The sequence below is a fragment of the Ochotona curzoniae genome, unplaced genomic scaffold (assembly GCF_017591425.1).
Source record: "Ochotona curzoniae isolate NIBS_2020 unplaced genomic scaffold, NIBS_Ocur_1.0 scaffold_1852, whole genome shotgun sequence".
Taxonomy (NCBI): Eukaryota; Metazoa; Chordata; class Mammalia; order Lagomorpha; family Ochotonidae; genus Ochotona; species Ochotona curzoniae.
In genome coordinates, this window is record NW_024467087.1 from 12,826,680 (window position 1) to 12,847,833 (window position 21,154).

General features: G+C 42.1%; 1 protein-coding gene across 1 annotated transcript in view; it reads left to right on the plus strand.

Annotated features, from left to right (window-relative positions):
* GPC4 (glypican 4) overlaps nucleotides 1–21,154 on the plus strand; it is a 113,085-nt gene that overhangs the window by 56,856 nt on the left and 35,075 nt on the right. The window contains exon 2 of the mRNA XM_040999712.1: nucleotides 19,282–19,440. Coding sequence (XP_040855646.1) covers nucleotides 19,282–19,440 — 159 coding nt within the window. The remainder of the gene's footprint in view (nucleotides 1–19,281; nucleotides 19,441–21,154) is intronic.

Here is a 21,154-nt window from a genome sequence, read left to right on the forward strand (position 1 = left end):
TTGGTCGGCCTGCCTGACACAGAAATGAATCTAACTGGTTTCTGCTTCCCTTGGTCCTTTCTGGAACCCTTATGATGAATAGGAATCACATTGACAAGCACCAGTCTCGTGGGCACAGTAACTGTAAAGGCGGCCTACACACGTTGGCCGAAGCAATTTCACCCTTCAGTTACTTTAGAACTGGTTGGTGGATAGCATCTGGTCCCAGTGATTCATCAGCTTCTGGTTTGTTGACGAGATGCACAGCCTCATGTTTACCACTATTTGATCTAGTACCTCTGACCTGCTGAGTTCAGTGTTCTGGTTTCGGGAATGCAAAGCTCCTTAGAAGACAAAGAATCCATTCAGTCTCTAGCCCATCTCCTTTTGAGCTCTGTGACTGTGATGGAGTGGTTTCTCTAAATGGCTTCCTCTTCATAGAGCAAAAGAGATTTACTGTTGCCTTTCCAATGTCTTACAAGTCACTCCTGCCTAATGTGTATATTACATTTAATCTGCTGTGCCTTCTGGGATTTCCTCTAGTCCTACTCTGAACTAGCTTTTGATTTTACTGAAGATATCTTCATTTTTTTTTTATACAGATTGAGTTTTTGCCAGCATACAGCCATCAAAACTAAACATTTGGGACCACTTGTGCTGAGGTAGCAAGACATTTCACCACAACCACCAAACTGGTCACCCAGCATCTTGAATAGAGCTTACTTTTTTTGAATGCTTCCTTTCTCCCTCAGTCATGCTCTAGTTTTGTCCCAGCTTCTTACTTTAAAATAGAAAAAAAAAACACAAGTAAGAAGGTTTATTCTTTTTTCCACCTCTCCCATCAGGTTTCCTAATTTAGTAGTGCTGTGATAGCCAATTACACACTTGTTTATCATTACCTGTACCCTAAATTTTCTTATAGAGTATTTAGCATCAAGTCCAGAGTGTCTTCTGGTATACCTATTCATTCGTTCTCCCACCCGCCTCCTTAAGTTCTGGAAATACTTGTTCACAAAGCAATCATTGTGCATTTCTCCAAAGCCTGCCTGCGCATCTTGGCAGGTAGGTACTAGGCTGATGATTTTCTCCCATTTTTCTAGTCTGTGAGTCTTAGGCACAAATGTAATGGGAGTGAAATCCATGTATTGGTCTAAAACTGAATAGACAAAGGACTATTTGACAGAAATGTTTAAGACGTAAAGAGAGTATAAGGAAGTGATCGGGTGATAAATGGACAGATGCTGTGAGGTCGATACACTCTCATCAACAACATCAAAAAAATCAGCACATAAATGCATCGCGATTGTTCAGGGAGCTGTCATTTCCATCTTTGTTCCTCTTTCCTTTGATGTGATAGGGAACAAACTCCCTTCATCTCAGGGTCAGGTTGTTATTTGAGGGGTAGGGTTATTTGACATACATTTATCCTTAGACAGTGTGCATTTCAGAATCACCTGCCTTTATTTCCTAGAGCATCCTGATCTTTCAACAAGATGATTGGCTGTTAGGAGGTAAGTGATCTTGTATCAGATCAGTGCAGGAGACAGTTCTGGGAACACGTGTTTGATAAAATAGCCTTCAGTAGGGAAATAAAGTAAAACAGTGCAATGTTTGGACTTTTATGCAGGAGTGCAGGATTTCTGGAATATATAAATGAGCACAGTTTGTATTTTGAAATATTGATACTGATACAGAGTTGTTTTTGCCAAATATTAGGTCAGACTGTATAAACTGCTACTAACAGACCTGCTTGGCCTAATATAATAGCAATTCAGTATGTATTTTGTCTTGCTCCTCAGACCTCATAATAGAGCTATTTCAGAATGAAAGAACATTCCCTAACTTGTAATTCCACAGTGGGATTTGAAAGTAGAACCCGACTTTTCCCTCCATCAAGAGACAGTTTCCTAAGATGACGACTACTGCTAGTACTACTACTACCAATGATATCAAGAACTAATCACTCTTAAAGAGTTAAGCATTCCTGAATCTTGAAGCATAGAAAGCATTCTTTCAGACATAAGGCCACTTCAAAAAAATTTGTGTAAAGTGGACTGAAAAGGCAAGCTTATTTTGGTGCACAAATATTCCATGAGCAATTTTTAAAAAACATGTATCTACATTTTTTGAAGATGAGTAGCACCAAGTTATGCATTCTCGAACAACCTGAGCCTTCCTTTCCTGAATTGCGATGCAATAGAGAACCTAAAAGAAGTTTGGGTTTTACTATGCTGTCCTGGTACTACTGAATGCTCAAAGTTTTGTTTTAATGTATTTCATTTATTTAAAAGACAAAGTGACAGGGAGGGAGAGCAAGATCAAATCTGTTGATTCCTTACCATCTGCATGGGAGACCCTGATGAAGCTCCTGGCTCCTGGTTCACCTTGGCTCAACTCTAACCTTTCTGGCTATTTGGGGAGTAAAGCAGTAGCTGGAAGCTCTGTTTCTGTATATTTTCCTCTCTGTGACTGTTTTCCAAATACTTCCTTAACAATTTTGTGGAATAATGTTCCATTTTGATCTATACCACACTTTTTCTGTTCACATGTCATTGGCTATCTTGGTTGAGTCTATATCAAGTTGGTGTAAAATGTGATCATAATTATTTTTCTTAACATAGACTCATTTTATAATAGTCACTCATATTATTTCTCTTAAGTTTGCAGCCACAAATTATGCAAGTAGGAGAGTTCATCTCACAGTAATTAAACAGTGTCATTTTATCAGTCTGTATCTCCCACTTACCCACATCTATTAACACATTAGAACAAATGGAAATTCAGCCTTAGTTTCACTGGACATCTCGTCTAGTGTTTGTGTAGCTTGACATTGAATTATGGTTCTTAAGTTCATTGAATTCTAGTATAATTGAACTTAGCCATAATTTGGGATTAAAGTGATTGGTCTTCATAAAGTAGAGTATTTGCTACCATACGTTTAGAAATGTTCATGGACAAAAGGCTTGCCATGTTTTACTGAATTCAATCCTGATTTCCACTGTTCTTTTCCCAGAATCGATGCTTATAATACTGGACATTGAGTTTTATATCAGCTTTTGAAACAGCCTTTCCCCGCCCCCCCCCCATATTGAATTTGATTGCAAAATGGGATTTAGTGGATGTGCTGGTATAATATTGAATAAAATGTGAGCTTATGCTGTTTTTTTTAAGATTTATTTTTATTATTTTTTTATTGGAAAGGCGGATATACAGAGAGGAGAGACAGAGAGAAAGATCTTCCATCCAATGATTCACTCCCCAAGTGAGCACAACGGGCCAATGCTATGCCGATCTGAAGCCAGGAGCCTGTTCCGGGTCTCCCACGCGGGTGAAGGTTCCCAAAGCTTTGAGCCGTTCTGGACTGCTCTCCCGGGCCACAAGCAGGGAGCTGGAAGGGAAGCGGGGCTGCTGGGATAGAACCAGCGCCCATATGGGATCCCGGGGCGTGCAAGGCGAGGACCTTAACCACTGCGCCACCACGCCCGGCCCGAGCTTATGCTGGTTTGACTTAATTAAAACATGAAGTAAGCTACATATTTTGAAAAATGTGAACTCAAGAGTTTAAAAGAGAAGATGAACAAAGTGGGCTATTCTCTGCTCTTTCATACATATAGTTACTAATATCATTTAAGTAAACTACAGTGTTTGTGAATTCAAACAGATAAGCACAGTGCTGCCAAGTATTTGAAACAAGACCACCATTTCATTCAGTTTGTCATTTGTTCTCCTCCTTGAAGGCAGTTTTGAAAAATTGCCCTTTGGTTGTTTCCTCTGGGATCCGGAAGAACTAGAAGCTGGTATAAATACGCCTGCATTTGCAATGAGAAGGTTACTATTTTTTTTCTTTTTTTCCTTTGAAGTAGCTTTAGTGTACTCTTAAAATATATCCTGAACCACATTCCATTATTTCTTCCCACGTAGGATAAAACCTCTTCAAGGATAGGAGCCGAAAACAAGTGCACTAAACTGACTTATTCTTTTCTGGCAGGTCCTGCTACAAAATTGGGTCCTTGAATTTTCCAGATGAGGTTGTATTTGTTGCTCTTCTTCTATGAAGGGCCATTTTAATAATTTTTGCTATCACATCAAAGACTTTTCCTGATAATTACAGTCAGTAATTGCGGTAGTAATGCCGTATGCCATCCGCAGGCTTCTGTGTAATGGAAACTAGGGAGAAAAACATGTCCGTCTGCTTCTGGGTGGTTCTTGTGTAACCGGAGGCCCTGGTACCAAATCGCGACAAGCCATCCGCTTTAGGTGCTCCTGCTCCGCAATCCTGGGCCATGCACTACCTTCATTTCTGTTTCTGGTCCTTGGTCCATGTCTTTTGATTGCGTCTCTCTGACTCTTGCACTCTACCTCCCATTTTCTTCCCCCCGCTCCTGGCCTATTACTCATTTGAAAGAAGCTGATGAGCATTGATGGTAGGCCACAATCTGGGAACAGAGAGGTAATTGGAACTTCTGGGGACCCAGACATTTGATCAAATTAATTGCTTTGTGAATGAGCAGCTGGCTCATACCCAATTGTGTGAGGCCATAGGAAGTTGTCTGTGCTCAGATTTTTGAGGTGTAGATGCCTCTCTTAGGTCCTGAAAGGACAACACTAATCTGTAGTGATGCCCTATTACCCCATGGAAGCAATCTTTAATTTTTTTGTAGAGGCTCAGATTAGTGGTCTACCTCCCCCTTCGTTTTCAAGTTAAAAAAAAAAGTATTCACCTGAGATTTGGAGTTATAGAAAGGGAGAGAGATCTTATATCCATTGTTTTATTCATCAAATGGCTTCAATGGCTGGAGCTCTGCCAGACTAAATGTGGCAGGCCAGAGTTTCTAACTGGTCTCCCACATGGATGCAGGGTCTCAAGACACTTGGATCATCCAAACTCATTAGCAGGGAGCTACATCAGATGTGGAGCAGCTGTGTCTTGAACCAGTCTTACACCATAAGACTGGCCCCATCCACTCTCTTTAACCATGTACAAAGCAAAGATGCTTCACTTGGTAACTTGTTCATTCTTGGTTAACTGAATGTTCTGCAGTACAGAAACACCTCCAACATAGATTCAGAGACATATCTGCTGACTCACAAAAGAAGTCTTTTCTGTTGTCTTTGCCATCTATTTTCCATCCTTTCCTAAGGAAATAAATTATTTCACATCTGGATAAGTAAGCAAGTTACCACTTTAATGTCCATAGAGCTTATGATTTTTTCCCTGTCCATGGTACTTAAGAAACCAAAGGAAAGTGACAGGAATGGACCAATCAATACTGTACCGGTGACATCAGGCACCTTTCAGTTGAAGTTTTGCAGAGCCAAGACACAGGAGCTATCTGCTGTATTGCAGTTGCTTTGCTGTTTGCTATATCAGTTACCCAAGGCTCCTCTGCTGAGGAGCTCAGCTGTAAAAATTGAATGGAGCCAGCCAGTGACACATTGATCATCCACATGTTGTCTAGCACATGTACCAGATGAAGGACCTTCCAGAAATCAAAGCATCAGCACTGTCCAAAATGGTCTTTAAAATTAATTGTAACGTTTTAAATGACTTCTGATTTATCAAACCAAATTAAGTGAAATAGCATTTGCATGAGAGGTCTTTGTCCTGTGAATTTTGATTTGCTGAGAAAGATAAGTGGCAGGACTGTGTGCAACAGCCTAGTGGCTAAATCCTTACCTTGCATCTGGGCACTGATTTGTGTCCCAGCTGCTCCACTTCCCATCTGGCTCCCTGCTAATGGGCTGGCAAAGCAGTAGAGGATGGCCCAAAGCTTTGGGACCCTGCACCCACATGAGAGACCTGGAAGAAGCTCCTGGCTCCTGTTTTCAGATCAGCTCAGCTCTGGTCATTGTGGCCACTGGGAGAGTGAACCAGTGGATGGAACATCTTTCTGTCTCCTTCTTTCTGTAAATCTGCCTTTCCAATAAAAATAAATACATTTTTAAAGTGGCAGACAGATCCTTAGGGAGTTTGCCCAATCATCTCCTCCACCCCTACAGCCCATACTGACTTCCTGGACGACATGATTGAGCCCTGACTGTAATTTTGGACAGTATTCCCACTTCTCCAAATGGACAGAATATATCTGGCAATAAATAAATTCTACTTTGTCCAAAGACACACCTCCTTATGGCACAGCCCTTCGAGTCCCACAGAGTGATACACAGTGATCTCTCTTCCCACCTTTTGGCTTATGTTGTTTCAAGGTAAAATCAAGGTGTCTTAGAGATTCAGTTGTTGGGTAGCAGAAATCAGATTGCAGCAAAGAGAAGGAGGGAAAACCCCTGCAGAACAACAACGAAGCACATGTCTGTTCATCTTGTAATGTTCCAGAAGTTAGAGGCCAAGCCTTTTTGTATTTTCTGAGCTGATGAATGGCATCTGGCCCATCAGAAGCACTCGATAAATACTGCATTAAACAGCAGCAATGTTTTTTTGTTGCCCCATCGGGTCAAAGGTTAGTTTGGAAAAAAGTGAATCAATTCTTTGACTTAGACTGGGGAAAAAAGTTAGGGCAGAGTTCCTTTCCCAGATAATTTCTCTCAGGGTGGACTCGATGAGTAACTATGTCAAGACATGTTGAATACACTGAATGCTCAGATCTCAGTGAAGACAACAACTGCAATTAATCAACAGGTCTGAGGCTAATGTGAGCGTCAGTGGGAATGAACCAATTTAATGACAACTCTGTCCATTTCTGTCTTTTTGCCTTGCAAATAAATAATTTTTTGAAAAAAAATCTGTGAATGACATGACTCATACCACATAGCATAATATTTAAAGATATTGCATGGCCAATTAAAAGGGCAGGGGAACTCAGTCTTGGAAAGCAAGGGTGGGGATGTGAGGAGGGCTCTACCCCTCTCCCATGGTCATGTTCATAAGATTTTTTTTTGGTCTCATGTTGTGAAATTAACTCCTGTTTCACTGCAGCTCATGCCATGTCTCTGGGAACCGAGATTAATCAAAGAGTTCCTCAGTGCTTGTCTGTATTAGAATAAGCTGTGACTTGCTATGACCTTTAACAAGAATTTTATGCAAGTGGATTTCAAAGGATGTAATTAAGCATAAACGTAGAAACTGTAAATGTTTCTTTCCCTTCCTTGTTCCGACAGTTGCTTGGTTAGACTTTCAAGGAGCCATTTGTATGGCTTGAACTCTGATGTTATAGGATCATTTTTTTCCCCTGGATGTGAGAAACAGGACTCTGCTGTCATTTGGTGTAAAATCTTTCTGCATGGCCTTCTGGGGAAATAGAATCCTCCTCTAGTATGTAGGTGTTTTTCTGGGTGGCCGGTTTACTCAAAACCTTTCTCACCTGATGTATCTTGTGGTATATCAAGAAGGTGAAGAGGGATTTTAACTTTCCTGCTACCTGAGCTGAAAGCAATTAGTAAAAACAGGAAATGAAATGAGTGGTAAGTTTTCATGACCCACAGAAGCCATGAATGTGTATCAAATGAAAGGCATTCATCATCCTGTTACAGCAAGTATCTGATAGGCGCTTCACCACCTACAGTTGCATTTTCTTGCTCATTCTCAGTAAGCTCAGAGTATCTGAGAATGGCCTTCCTGGGGGCTGCTTTAGAAAGCTGTAGTGGGGTCAGTGCCTCCACTTGCAGCACCAGCATCCCAGATGGGTCCTTTTCATGTTCCTACTCTTAAACTTATGATCCAACTCCCTTCTAATGCACCTGGCAGAGCAGCAAAACGTGCCCCAAATGCTTGGGATTCTGGCTTTGGGGTCGGCCCAGCTCTGAACATTGTACTCATTTGGAAGGTGAAGCAGCTGATGGAAGATGTCCTTTTCTCTGTGATTCAAAAGCAAGCAATCTTTTACAAAATTTAAAATAAACCAAAAAAACCTCACAAAAGGCTAATATTCAATAAGAAAAAAATGGAAACAATATAGGAAAATCTCTTGCCTTTAGAGACCCATTAACTTCCTGTGGCACAAGAAATTTGTGAGTCTGACATTTTCTTGGGGATACCTTCCTCCTCTTGCTTTCTCTGAGATTTTCTGTGTTTGCACCGGAGAACCCTCTGGGAGTCAGGGGCCATCACCCAGGGATGGAAAGAAAGGACAGCCCTCCCCCAATTTGAGATCATGGTCTGAGCATCCATCTTGCACTGCCAGGATTTATGATGTGTGCCTTGGGGATGGAAACATCAGAAGGACTGTTGGGTGCCCAGAGGGAAAAAGTCACTTGAAAGTGAAGTTTCCTCTCCAGATTGCGGTTTTTCTTTAGATTTATTTTTATTAATTTTTTTATTGGAAAGGCAGATATACAGAGAGGAGAGACAGAGAGGAAGATCTTCCGTCTGATGATTCACTCCCCAAGTAAGCCCAATGGCCAATACTATGCCGATCTGAAGCCAGGAGCCTGTTCCGGGTCTCCCACACGGGTGCAGGGTCCCAAGGCTTTGGGCTGTCCTTGACTGCTTTCCCGGGCCACAGGCAGGGAGCTGGAAAGGAAGCGGGGCTGCCGGGATAGAACCAGCGCCCATATGGGATACCGGGCGTGCAAGGCGAGGACCTTAACCACTTGCGCCGGGTCCCAGATTGCTTTTTATTGGTGGCCAAATATATAGCTGAGGCCACAGCAGTCAGGAGCAACTCTGCGAATGTTACTCTCTATACTCTCTTTCTGATTGAAGAGAAAATCTGAGATAAAGGGATGCTTGGGGATATGAAAGAATTTAGGAGGAAAACACTAGTGATTCGAGGAGAGTTGTGGAGTTGCATAGGTATTATATAACATACATCATCAGTTTGTTTTTGTTTTTTATTGTTTTTGTTTGTATTTTGTTTTTCCTGCAAGGTGCTTAAATTTTATATGTGGCTGCTTCAACTTGTTTGTAAATCCCTGGAAGCTTTGCGGATCATTTATCCAACTCTGAGGATTCTGTTAAATCAGGAACTCAACAAAAGTCATAAATTAATACGTAAGACAAACTCACATGGTGCTGTGAAGGTATGCACACCTGAATCATTCCTTGACAAGGATGGATTTTTGTCCTGCCTGCCTGTCACTGTCCTTTATCTGCCTTGCAGAGGCCCCTGGCACATTTCACTGAGCCTTTGATTAGCACTGACTGCTAAGGAAGTATTTGCCAGAGCTGAGAATTGCTAAGCAGTTTGGGGTTAATCGTCAGTGTCACTCTACCTGTTCAGTCCTTAAGGTAGTGATTGTACATGCACAGAGTAGATGCACTCACTTGCTAGCTGCTCAGAAGTGATAGTAACACAAGGTCATGGTGTGCCTTGGAGGCCTTTCCACATGGTTTCTGGGCCTTATTTAGTGTGCAGTTAAAATGGAGACCTAAGACAGTGCTTAATTTGCTTACCATTTCAAAAGCAGCAAAATGCTCAGCTTGGTGTCTACCTGGAGTAGAGTTTAAAGCTGCTGCAAGTTTGCTCACATGGAGTTTGAAAGCAGTGACCCCAACTCTTCCCAGTATACCCGCACCATGCTATTCTTAGAAAAAAAAATATGCGAGTGATTTTTGAATTGTATGTCTTTCCGTTTGGCTTTCTCTATCCTATCTCGAAGGATTAGTGGACCTAAAAATAATTGGCAGTCTCAAGACCTCCAAAGCTATATTTTGGCAAGGTTTTTGCAAAATGCTAACTAGCTGCGTTTCTCCTACTACTGATGGGTTGGTGATCTCAAATCATATACCTGCATAATGACTGTAATTTATATGCTTTATTATTGAGCTTTAGGTCAAATGACTTCAGGCTCACCATGTGTGTTAGCACATTATATGCAGTAATTTCACTCCTTTTGGGAAGGGGAGAGGATAGCTTGATGTGTACATCCCCTACCCCCTGGGATTATTAAAACCCTTTAGAAATTTTCTTTCTTTGTTCCCATGAAGGATAACATTGTATATTCCTCATGGGGGTTCTTGGGCAGCTTGGGGGGCTACAGTTATATAGTAACCTGTATTTTAGCTCACTTTGTGGTTATGTGCATTTAGGTCGGAGAAATGAACAGAAATTCTTTCAGTAATGCTTTTGACCAACAGCAAGGAATTGTTTTACTTTTGGAACAAATAAAAATTAGAAAAAGGATAAAGTAGCAATTGAGGGATTAGGAAAATTGCCCCAGCAAATAATAGCTTAATGTAGCTCCCCAATATTAGCATTATGTCATGTATTTATTTATTTATTTTTAAACATGGTATAAATGCCACCTTTCCATGTATTCCCAGCTGAGACTAGCTTTATTTATTTATTTCTAATAGTTCACATGTTTTCCTCCCAAAGATTGATCTATTTGAAAGGCAGAGTGATAGACAAAGAAGGGAAGTGAGGAAGAGAGACAGAGAAAGGGAGAAAGGGATCTTCCATTCACTGGTTTTCTACCCAATGCATGCAACATACAGGGTTGGATCAGGTGATGGCCAAGAGCCAGAAACTCCATCTGGGTCTCCCTCATGGGTGACAGGTGCTTGAGCCAAATTCTGTTGCTTTCTCAGGTGAATTAGGGAGGTGGATGGGAAGCAGAACAGCCAGGTGCTGTGTGTGTGATGTGGCCACCTCAAATAGTGGCTTACCTTGCTACACCACATTGTTCATTCTAGTATGTCTTCTAAATTTTGTTTTCATTTTTTTTTTTACTTTATTTGTAAGAGTAATAGAAGGAGGTCTTCCATCTGTTGGTCCGCTCCCCAAAAGCTGGCAACAGCTTCAGCTGCAGCAGACTGAAGCCAGATGCCTACAATCCAATCGAGTTCTCTCCCATAGGATTGATAGGGGCCCAAGTACCTAAAGTATCACCTGTCACTTCCCAAGGTATGCATCAGCAGGAAGCTGGGTTGGAAGCAGAGCCAGGCCTCCAATCTCGAGTGGACATATCCCAATTGGCATTTTACATGCTGTGCTGAATGTGTGCACACAGTGTTATTTGCAGAATCCATTTCGTACATTAATAGAAGAGTTTCAGATTTACAGAAACTGAAAGGACATCATAGAGTTTTCTGTATTCCAACCCCTGGATTCCTTATTACTACTATCTTACTTTAGTTTACTGTATTTATCACAGTTGATGAATTAGTCTTGATGTATTTAAGTATTAGGAACCTCCTTTATTATGATGTCCTTATTTGTTTTTTCAATAATTGTTTTTTTTTTTGGGGGGGTGCAACTGTTTTATTGAGATAAAATTCATATAACAGGTGATTCAGCCACTGCAATTTCACTGTATTTACTATGCTCAGAAAATTTTCACTCTGACCTGTACTGTCATGGCCCGCCAACAATCTGCTTAACCACTGAACTGGTGCTAAGAAGCATTGTAAAGGTGTAGGTGAATCTAATGTATTTTTTAAGAATTATCTATTTTAATTGGAAAGTCAGATATACAGAGGAGAGACAGAGAGGAAGATCTTCCATCTGTTGATTCACTCCCCAAGTGTCTGCAAAGTCCAGGGCTGAGCTGATCCAAATCCAGGATCCAGGAGTTGCTTCTGGGTCTCCCACATGGGTGCAGGGCCCCAAGGCTTTGGGCCATCTTTGACTGCTTTCCTAAGCCACAAGCAGAGAGCCGGATGGGAAAGTGGGGCTGGTGGGATTAGAACCAGCGAGTATATGGGATCCTGGCCCATGCAAGGTGAGGACTTTAGCCACTGTGCTACCACGTGGGGGCCAGGTGAATCTAACCTAATGGTGACCACTCTGAGGGCTGTCCGAGGAAGCCAGCCACCATAAGTCACTTTTTTAAAAAATTTTTTTTATTGGAAAGGCAGATATACAGAGAGGAGAGACAGAGAGGAAGATCTTCCGTCTGATGATTCACTCCCCAAGTGAGCTCAACGGCCGATGCTATGCCTGTCCAAAGCCAGGAGCCTCTTCTGGGTCTACCCATGCGGGTGCAGGGTCCCAAAGCTTTGGGCCGTCCTCCACTGCTTTCCCAGGCCACACGCAGGGAGCTGGAAGGGAAGCGGGGCTGCCGGGATAGAACCGGCACCCAAATGTGATCCCGGGCATGCAAGGTGAGGACCTTAACCACTGCACCATTGTGCCGGCCCCATAAATAACATTTTTGTGTGTGGGAAACAGAGAGTAAGTGAACATTAGTGATAGCCCATTTGTACATCCCAGCCAATCTTAGAAAGAGGAACAAACAAAATGTTCGCCCCAGAGCTTTGTTAAAGGATGGAATAGATTCCTCACATCCAGTGCCTACTATGTAGATTGATTGCTGATTTGAAGTGCTTTCAGAAAAAAAATAAGAAAAAAAAACTGCACACTCAAACGGAATTGAGAAGTAATTTAGTGTGATTATCTTTTTTCAGCTTTAAAAATGAAGGCATTGATAATAAAACAAACAAAATTGCATAGAGCTGATATGATTGAAAAAAATTTGGCTCTTTCGAGTGATTTTTTTGTTTTGTTTTGTTTTTGTTTTTAGTGCTATAGAGTTAAGCATTTTAAAAGCATGCTTCATTGCCTCCCATATAATTGCCCTACAACAGGGCTGGGAAATTTTTTATTGAGGGCCACAGACCTAGAATGAAAATATCTGATCAAAGGCCCTTTACAGAAAGCAACTTAATTTATGTGCTTCCTTAATAATTGTTTTTATTGGAAAGTCAGATATACAGAGAGGAGGAGAGACAGAGAGGAAGATCTTCTGTCCACTGATTCACTCCAAAGTGGCCGCAATGGCTGGAGCTGAGCCGATCCAAAGCCAGAAGCCAGGATCCTGTTCTGGGTCTCCCATGCAGGTGCAGGATCCCAAGGCCCCAGGCGTCCTCAGCTGCTTTCCCAGGCACAAGCAGGGAGCTGGATAGGAAGCAGGGCTGCTGGGATCAGAACCAGTGTCTATATAGGATCCCAGTGAGTGCTGGGCGAGGAGTTATGCCACTAGTTACTGCTCCAGGCCCTCACCTACTTTTTAGAATTGTGAACAAGGAACTCGTCATAAGTTCAACAAATACCTCTGCATCTTCATATTACATACATGAGGCATATTTTACATATTAAGGCCTTTACATATTAAAGGCATGAGGTGGGATTTAAAAAGAGCAATGATGGGCAGAAGGACAAGTAGGAAGCAGATAGGAGAGTTGTAAGGGAGTGGAAGAGAGTCATGGACAGGCATATCTGTAGATATGCCAAGAACCATGGTAGCTAGAGTATCACAGGGAAACGGAGATGAATGACAATTCTAGGTCATAACCTACTATTCTCTGAGCTGGTGGGTTAGGTAGTTAGGTGCTCTTCAGGGCTCAAAGTCTTTCCTAACTGTACGTATACATCTGAATCATCCAAGGCCTCTTTAAAAAAGTACCACCCGACAGTGGCTCTCTCTCTCTTGACTTCTGTTGCTATAGTTCTAAAGGAAATCATGGTATCAGTGTCAAATACCCCCAGATTTAGAAAGGAGATGTCCAAAATGAAAATTCTCATGCAGACATAACATTTTAAAAAAGATTTATTTTATCTTATTGGAAGATCAGATTTACAGAGAGAAGGAAAAGGGAGAGAGAGATCTTCCGTCCACTGATTCACTCCCCAATTGGCTACAATGGCCAGAGCTGAGCTGAAGCCAGGAGCGAGGAGCTTTTTCTGGGTTCTTCCACACAAGTACTGTGTCCCAAGGCTTTGGGCTGTCCTCAATTGCTCTCCCAGGCCACAACCAGGGAGCTGGAAGGGAAGTAGAACAGCCGGGACACTAACCAGCGGCCACATGGAATCCTTGGTTCATGTAAAGCTAAGACTTTAGTGACTAGGCTACCAAACTGAGCCCTAGACATAGTATTTTGGAAGCACTTTAAGATATGAAATACAAGATATCTTTCCTTTTGAAAATGTCACTAATACAAAGAGAGCTGATTTTATGTATTTCATAGATCGAATTCTGCAAAGATAACCATACTTCCATTCCCATTTCCCACACTCAGTTCCCCTCCCCCATTCTTCCTTTAATTTTTTTTCAAAAACATAATTTTAGTACATAGTACAGTCACAAGCTAAATACACTAGTAATAATTCTTTCAGCAAATAGGAGGCTAGTGTTGAGCTGATTCTAGCCCTGGCTGTTCCACCTGCAATCCAGCTGCATGTCAATGAGCTTGGGAAAGCAGTGCAGATGGCCCGAGTTGTCAGCCTGGCCAGTCCTGGCCATTGCAGCACATTTGGAGAGTGGGCCGGCGGATGGAAGATATGTTTGTCTTCTCTGTTTCTGCCCTACAGAGAAGATAGTTTGAGTAAACATAAAATAGGAAAATCACAGTTCCTCGAGTGGAAGCAGTGGCTTCAAAATGAAATTACAGGATATTTTTCCTTTCTTATACATTTGTCTTCTGTATTAACTATTACATATCAGAGTAAACATGTGATGCTTGTCTTTTTGTTTGGTTATTTCAGTAAGCTAATGGTTCCCAGTGGCATGTAAGATTTCAGTCTGTTTTATGGCTCAGTAGTATTCCAGTGTATATTAATACCTCATTTTCTTTATCCAATCAGCAGTTAATGAACATGTGAGTTGATTCCATTTCTTAGCTATTGTGAATTGAGCTGCAATAAACACGGGGGTCCAAATAATGACGATGTCCTGGATTTCAAAATAAACTCATCTTGGGGGAGCTTAAAATAGAAGTTGTCAAGTTTCAAGTTTCTTAGAAATCAAGACTGTGATTCCATTTTCAAATCATACCCACCCTGGCCTCCTTTTACTTCCTGTACTTCTCAGCAGCACTAGCCAATTATGGCGCTTCGCCTATGGATATGTTGGGGCTAATTCTCAAGTGTGTATTTAACTGCGTGTAAGTTCAGGCCTTTAGGCAAGAATGAAATCAGAATTGAGTAACTGATACATTCAGGGCCCTGTTGTATGTTGCAGTGGGAACTTTATGCTGAAAGAAAGTAGGCGAGGCCAGAGAAAATATTAATAAATGTCTACTATGCTGTTATCAGTCAAGACAAACCTTTCACCATGACACAGAGTCCTCCTGGAAATAATGAAGAAGGAAGTTCTCCCTGAGGTCCTGCCTAAGGTCCCAGGTAGTATTGAGATACATAGTGGGCCCTGCCTGGCACAGTGTTGGAAGCACTGTATCCTTTCAGCAGAGCACTTATTCATTTTCAAAGGAAGTTTTCCCTTGTGTCAGATTCTTCTGGGTAGGTTTCAACCTCTCAGACTCCAGCACCTTCCTCAGTGGGGACAGTTCGTTCTTCCTGCTCTGCTCCGGGGTGTGCATACATGCTTGCATGTTGACTTGTCCTGGTGCGTGGAAGGTGGAAAAGGGATCATCCGATAAGGTCTCCTTTGTCATGTGTTTGGACCCTGTGAAGGTCACATGAGCATAAATTATTTTCCAAATTCAGGAATTGTTTTTGCATATCACCGTAGAGTCTTGAAATAGCAGCCAGTACTGTTACAGATTTTAACACTCTGGCAATATTACAAAAGAACCCACTCTTTCTGCGGAATGATCAACATCGTTAGTCTTATGTATAAGTTGTTGTTCTGCGCATTTTGGTTAATTTTGTGCATGGGAGTCTGATTATGCTGTGGATTATTAATACAACTGGAGCCCTTGTACTATCTGGTGTCCCTCATTGTTGCAGATATTAAGACTGTAATGGGGGAAGCCATCAAGCCTGAAATCAGGAGATGAGTGATATCTCTCTGGTAATTATAGGTCCCAGCACAAGAAAGGCCCGCTGCAAGAACTTGTTAAGCCAGTAGGGAAGGAGTTTTGTTTTGGGTCGTAACAAAAGCGTTTCCATAAAGCTGAGTCTTAGCAACCTTTCTTCTCTCGCTAATGAGATCTGTGGTACTCTGCAACTTCACAGCCCTGTGCTACATGCTCATTCCCTTTTCCAAAAGATGCTTTTCTTCTTCTTCTTGTTGGTTTATCTTGTTGTTGTTAGTAGAATTTTTTGATTAAGCTTTTCAAAAATTCATAAGCAGGTTTTAGCCATCGCTGGACATGGAAGTCACTTGAATACTCCTGTTTCATGCTATATCTGCCCCTCCCCCATATTTTCTTGGCAGTAACACTCTCTAGTTTTTAATTGCCACAAGGGAAGAATGATGGGAAATATGCATGATTGGTTGCCTATGTGCAGTTGTCAAGCTAGTGTGAGGTGCTAAATAGCCAAGTTCATTTTATATATAATGTGCCCCTACTTCACAGTTCCTTTACTATCCCTGTCAGATGAAAACCCATTTCCCATATGTACATACACCCCAGAAGCAGCAGGGGCTAGCTCCTGGTCATTTCCCACGATGAGTGTGGGCTCTGAGATTGGCTCTTCCTTTGCCAGCCCTTTGTTTCTTGAATGTACTCGGCCCCCTGCCAGGTTCAGGAATGGAATCATTCCTGCGTGGCTGATTCTTTACAGACCAAAGTGAATGTGAATCCTTATAAACGTGGGTACAGAATTAAACCACACCCATCATTTTATAGTAACCAAAGCAATAGATCCTAGTACAGGTGATTTTTGAATAGTACACATCTTCCTGGTGGTAAATGTCATTCTTTTTAAAATTTCATTTTATTATTATTTTTGAATTTTTATTGGAAAGTCAGATTTACATAGATAAGGAGAGACAGAGAGAAAGATCTTCTTTCTGCTGGTTCACTCCCCAAATGGCCGCAATGGCTAGAGATGAGCTGATCTGAAGCCAGGAGGCACGAGCTTCTTCCGGGTCTCTCACATGAGTGCAGGGTCCCAAGTCTTTGGGCCATCATTGACTGCTTTCTTATGCCACAAGCAGGGAGCTGGATGGGAAGTAGAGCAGCCAGCTACCAAAGGGGTTCCCAGCACAAGCTAGGCATGGCTTTAATCACCGAGTCATCATGCGAAGGCCAGCACTGTCTTTTTAAGGTACCATTTTTGTTCCATTTCAGAGAAGGAAGAAGACAAGAGCCTCTAGGGTTTCCAGAACTAACATTTTCATGCCCTGAGCTCTGTACTGCAAGAAAAATGCAGAAAGAGATACTTTCATGGGTCAGGCTGCTCTGGAGTGATGCTGACGTTGACATTTCCTTTGACTTGTAAGATTACTTAAAGGTTACATAAATTGGCAGCCATTAGTCTATATTGGGATAGCCAGCTATGCTGTTGACTCGAACAGTGGATGTTATCTCTGACATCTACATAAAAAAAAATGTCAGCAAATGTCAAGATGGAGGCTCGCATGGCATTGCCCACTCTGTGTTTCATCATAGGTTGAGATCATCTAACCTAAACTCCCCTAGCCTCTTCTGTGCGTACAAATCAGTTCTCAGCACAAATCTAGGCTGAGCATCTGTTTTAAAGATTTATTTTGTTTTTATTGGAAAGTCATATTTAAGAGAGGAGGAGAGACAGAGAGGAAGATCTTCCATCTGCTGATTTACTCCCCAAGTGGCTGCAGTGGCTGGAGCTGAGCCAATCCAAAGCCAAGAGCCAGGAGCTTCTTCCTGGTCTCCCATGCGAGTGCTTGGTCCCAAGGCTTTGGGCTGTCCTCGACTGCTTTCCTAGGCCACAAACAGGGAGCTAGGTGGAAAGTGGAGCCATAGAACCAGCACCCGTATGGGATGCTGGCTTGTTCAAGGCAAGGACTTTAGCTGCTAGGATATCGTGCCAGGCCCTAGGCTGAGCATTTGACTCAGTGGTTAATACATGACATCGAATGCCCATATCACATACTCAAGTGCCTGGGGTTGAAGCCTGCTTGGGGATCCAGCTCATTACTGCTGCACATCCTGGAATGCGCTCATGTGCTCATGGCTCAAATATTCCAAGTACTTCCAATTCCTGGCCCCAGGCTTCAGCCTGGCCCAGTGCTGGCTCTTGTAAACATTTGTGGAGTCATCCACTGAATGGAAGATCTCTCTTTCCATCTAGCACTCACTGTTTTTAAATAAATTAAAAAAAAAAAGAAATATGCCAATTATCTTTACTTCCCCAATGTAACAATTTCTCATAAATATGCCTTACTTTTTATTGTCATTTATAAAGGCACTTGAAAAAGACTCATGGATAATGGAAGTAAAAGATTAGCTTATTTTGGGTGCAAAGCGTTTTTGAAATTTATACAGGCTTGAAATTTCTGAAATAACCTTCTGTAGGGGAAAGCCTTTCTTGTTGTATAAATTTCTAAATCCAGAAGATCTGTCTCACTTGCATGGCTTACATAGTATATTCCGGAGAATCTCAGGGAATTCATAAAGAAGACCTCAGTTGGTATAGAATATTGCTCCTTTTATTGGCCATTTCATTCTTCCTGTGGTTTAGCCATCTGCTTTATTAGCATGTTCTTTTTTTTAAATTTTGATGATTTTTTTATATAGTTGACTAGGATGGGAAGGATCAAGAGTTATTTGAAAGTGGGTGAGACTGTTGTTTTCCTTTGTCTTTTGCCTGGGGCCGGGGGGACATAAGGGGTGAGAAGCCACAGCCAAACTCCCAATAGCCTGCGTACCTGAGGATGGGGACCAGCCACCAAATATCAACGCAGAGTCCATGATGTGAATCATGCTCCAAGGCATGTACTTAAGTCGTTTCAATGGTTCTCAAATGCTGACACTCTTGCCAAGGATGGGGAATCCAAGGATGGGAAAATTCTTCCAATGTCCATCAGCTGACATATTTGACCTTTGAGTCTCTATTCGCCCAGTTACTTGCTGTCATCACTTGGTTGGGATAGTTGACCAGTTTGTTCTGCCCTCCTTTCTCTGATATGCTAGCAGATGTCCTCTGCAGGTACCAATGGCCTTCCATATCCTCTGTGTGCATCTGGGCCTGCCATTCACTGCTCTGTCTTTTCCACTGAGGAGGACTACCTGGGGCTTATGGCCCTGACACCCATTGTGCAGGTGGGCCCAAGGACCCAGGCCAGGCAACCTGAGCCGCACCAGGCTCCACACCCCTGGGCGTCATGGAACCGGCCTCCCTCCCTTCCTCCACATGTCTTTAGAGGGGAAAAAAAAAAATAAAATAAGCTAGGCAACTGTGCTGGCACACTTGTATCATTAACAGAGATTTGGCATTAACCTGGTCCAGGATGCCTGCCAGCTATTAGTGCTTTTCTCTCAGCAGTATAACATTTGCCTAGGACTGCAACCTAGGCTGTTGCCCACATCTGGCATTGTTAGCAGGTTGTTTTGGCTTAGGGAAGAGAGAAGCCAAGAAGAAAATCTACGTGTGTTTAGGTTCCATGAAACTTTTTAGGTAGACACACTACCGGATGCTTTGTAAGAGTGCTCATAGTGTGAGATAAAACAGCACACGGACACCTTCTGGCCTTGATGAATGATGACAGAGGTTGACTGTCCTCCTTTTCATCTTGCAGGTGATCATTTGAAGATCTGTCCCCAGGGTTCTACCTGCTGCTCTCAGGAGATGGAGGAGAAGTACAGCATACAGAGTAAAGATGATTTCAAAAGTGTGGTGAGCGAACAGTGCAATCACTTGCAGGCCATCTTCGCTTCCCGATACAAGAAATTTGATGGTATGTTATTCAAGTCACCTTTCGGGGCTGATGGTTTCAGTTTGTACACTGCCTGTTTTAGAGCGCCTCGGTTCCCTTTGTGCTTGTCCCCCAGGCCAAGTTAGTCCTCCAACCCCATGGCTAGAATCCTCCCTGGAGTCTGTATGCTAGACGTTAGGGGAAATATGGTCACAAGGAACAAAACATAGTGTGGTTAAGTTTAAATGCTTTCATTTATTTTTGTGGGTGAACACAGAAGAGTATTGTTGACACAACTCACTATTGTGGGGGGGAGGAGAAAGACTTCCTAATGCAAAGCAGGCATCTGAAGCTGGTCTTAGTCAAAATAACCCTAGAGACCCTTGCCCATGCTGGAGTTCAAATTTCTAAGTAGCTCCCCAAGGATAGCTACAATTCCTAGATCGCCGGCAGGATGATACCTCTCCCCGAGAGTGTTCACTCAGCCAAGACCCAGAAGTGGCTGCTGGACATCATGGCCTTCACCATGGCCTTTGTGAAGCCGAGCTGTAACTACATTTCCTTTGTGTAGCCAGGGCTCAAGTGCCGTGTTTGCATAGAAAGCTATAGCAGATCCCGGCCTGTTTCTCACATCCACACTTTCCTTTAATAGCGAACAAATCACCAAAATGTGTTAAATAAGTGGCCCTTCAATCCATTTTGGGGATAGTGTTAGAAGTGACAGACTTCGGGGAATCAGAATAGAGGGTCTAAGATTGTTTTCTCTGATGCTATTCTCTCAGTGTGAAGATTGATGTGTAATGGATTTAATTTTGATAGGAATGATTTGTTTTATGCCTGTTTTAAAGGCCATTCTAATTACATAGTACCTTTGATGCATGCTTTTCTTGACATTATGAGTGGCAAAGAAGTACAAGGCAAGTTTTCTAGATGTGAAATGTCTTTGAGTATTTCTGCCAAGGGCTCGTTACCATGGTGAGAAGTTAGACTAAATTAGATTTGATATTGCTGATAAGTCAGTCCTCAGCTATAGAACAGGATGTCTTTCAAATGTTGGCTTTCATATTTTTATTCCACACAACTGATTTAATAAGTGGTAGTTATGTTTCCAGGCTAGACCACAAAAGCAAATTGAGTCTCTAATGCACTTGAACTAAAACACCGTCTATGTGGTATTTTTTTTTCTAGATACTTTGTGTGGAAAAAAAAAATGTATTTAATCTTACTTCTATCTCCATTTGCTGGCTGCCTAGGAATAATTTACGCATCCTTCTGTCTTCCTTATGATCTCTTATTCCCTTAACATATAGTGTAAGTTTTTCTGGGATTTAACAGGATATGAGTACCTTGTGAGAGTGAGTGCTATTGGAAAATACATTATTAGAGCATCCCTGCCTCTTGACCACTAAATTAAGGTCACTTTCCAAAGCATGACAATTCTCTCCATTATATTGTTTCCCTTTCAAGATAATAAGCTGATGATAGTCTGTTCCTTTGAGGGGGACACATAGACATCTTTCTAATCTTGAGATGTTAATTTGTTTTGTTCATGAAGATTTATTTATTTTTATTGGAAAGGCAGGTCAGATTTACATAGAGAAGGAGAAACAGAAATATCTTCTGTCCACTGGTTCACTCCCCAAGTGGCTGCAAAGGCCAGAGCTGAGACGATCTGAAGTTAAGAGCCAGGAGCTTTTTCTGGGGTGCAGGTTCCCAAGGCTTCGCATCATCTTTCACTGCTTTCCCAGGCTACAAG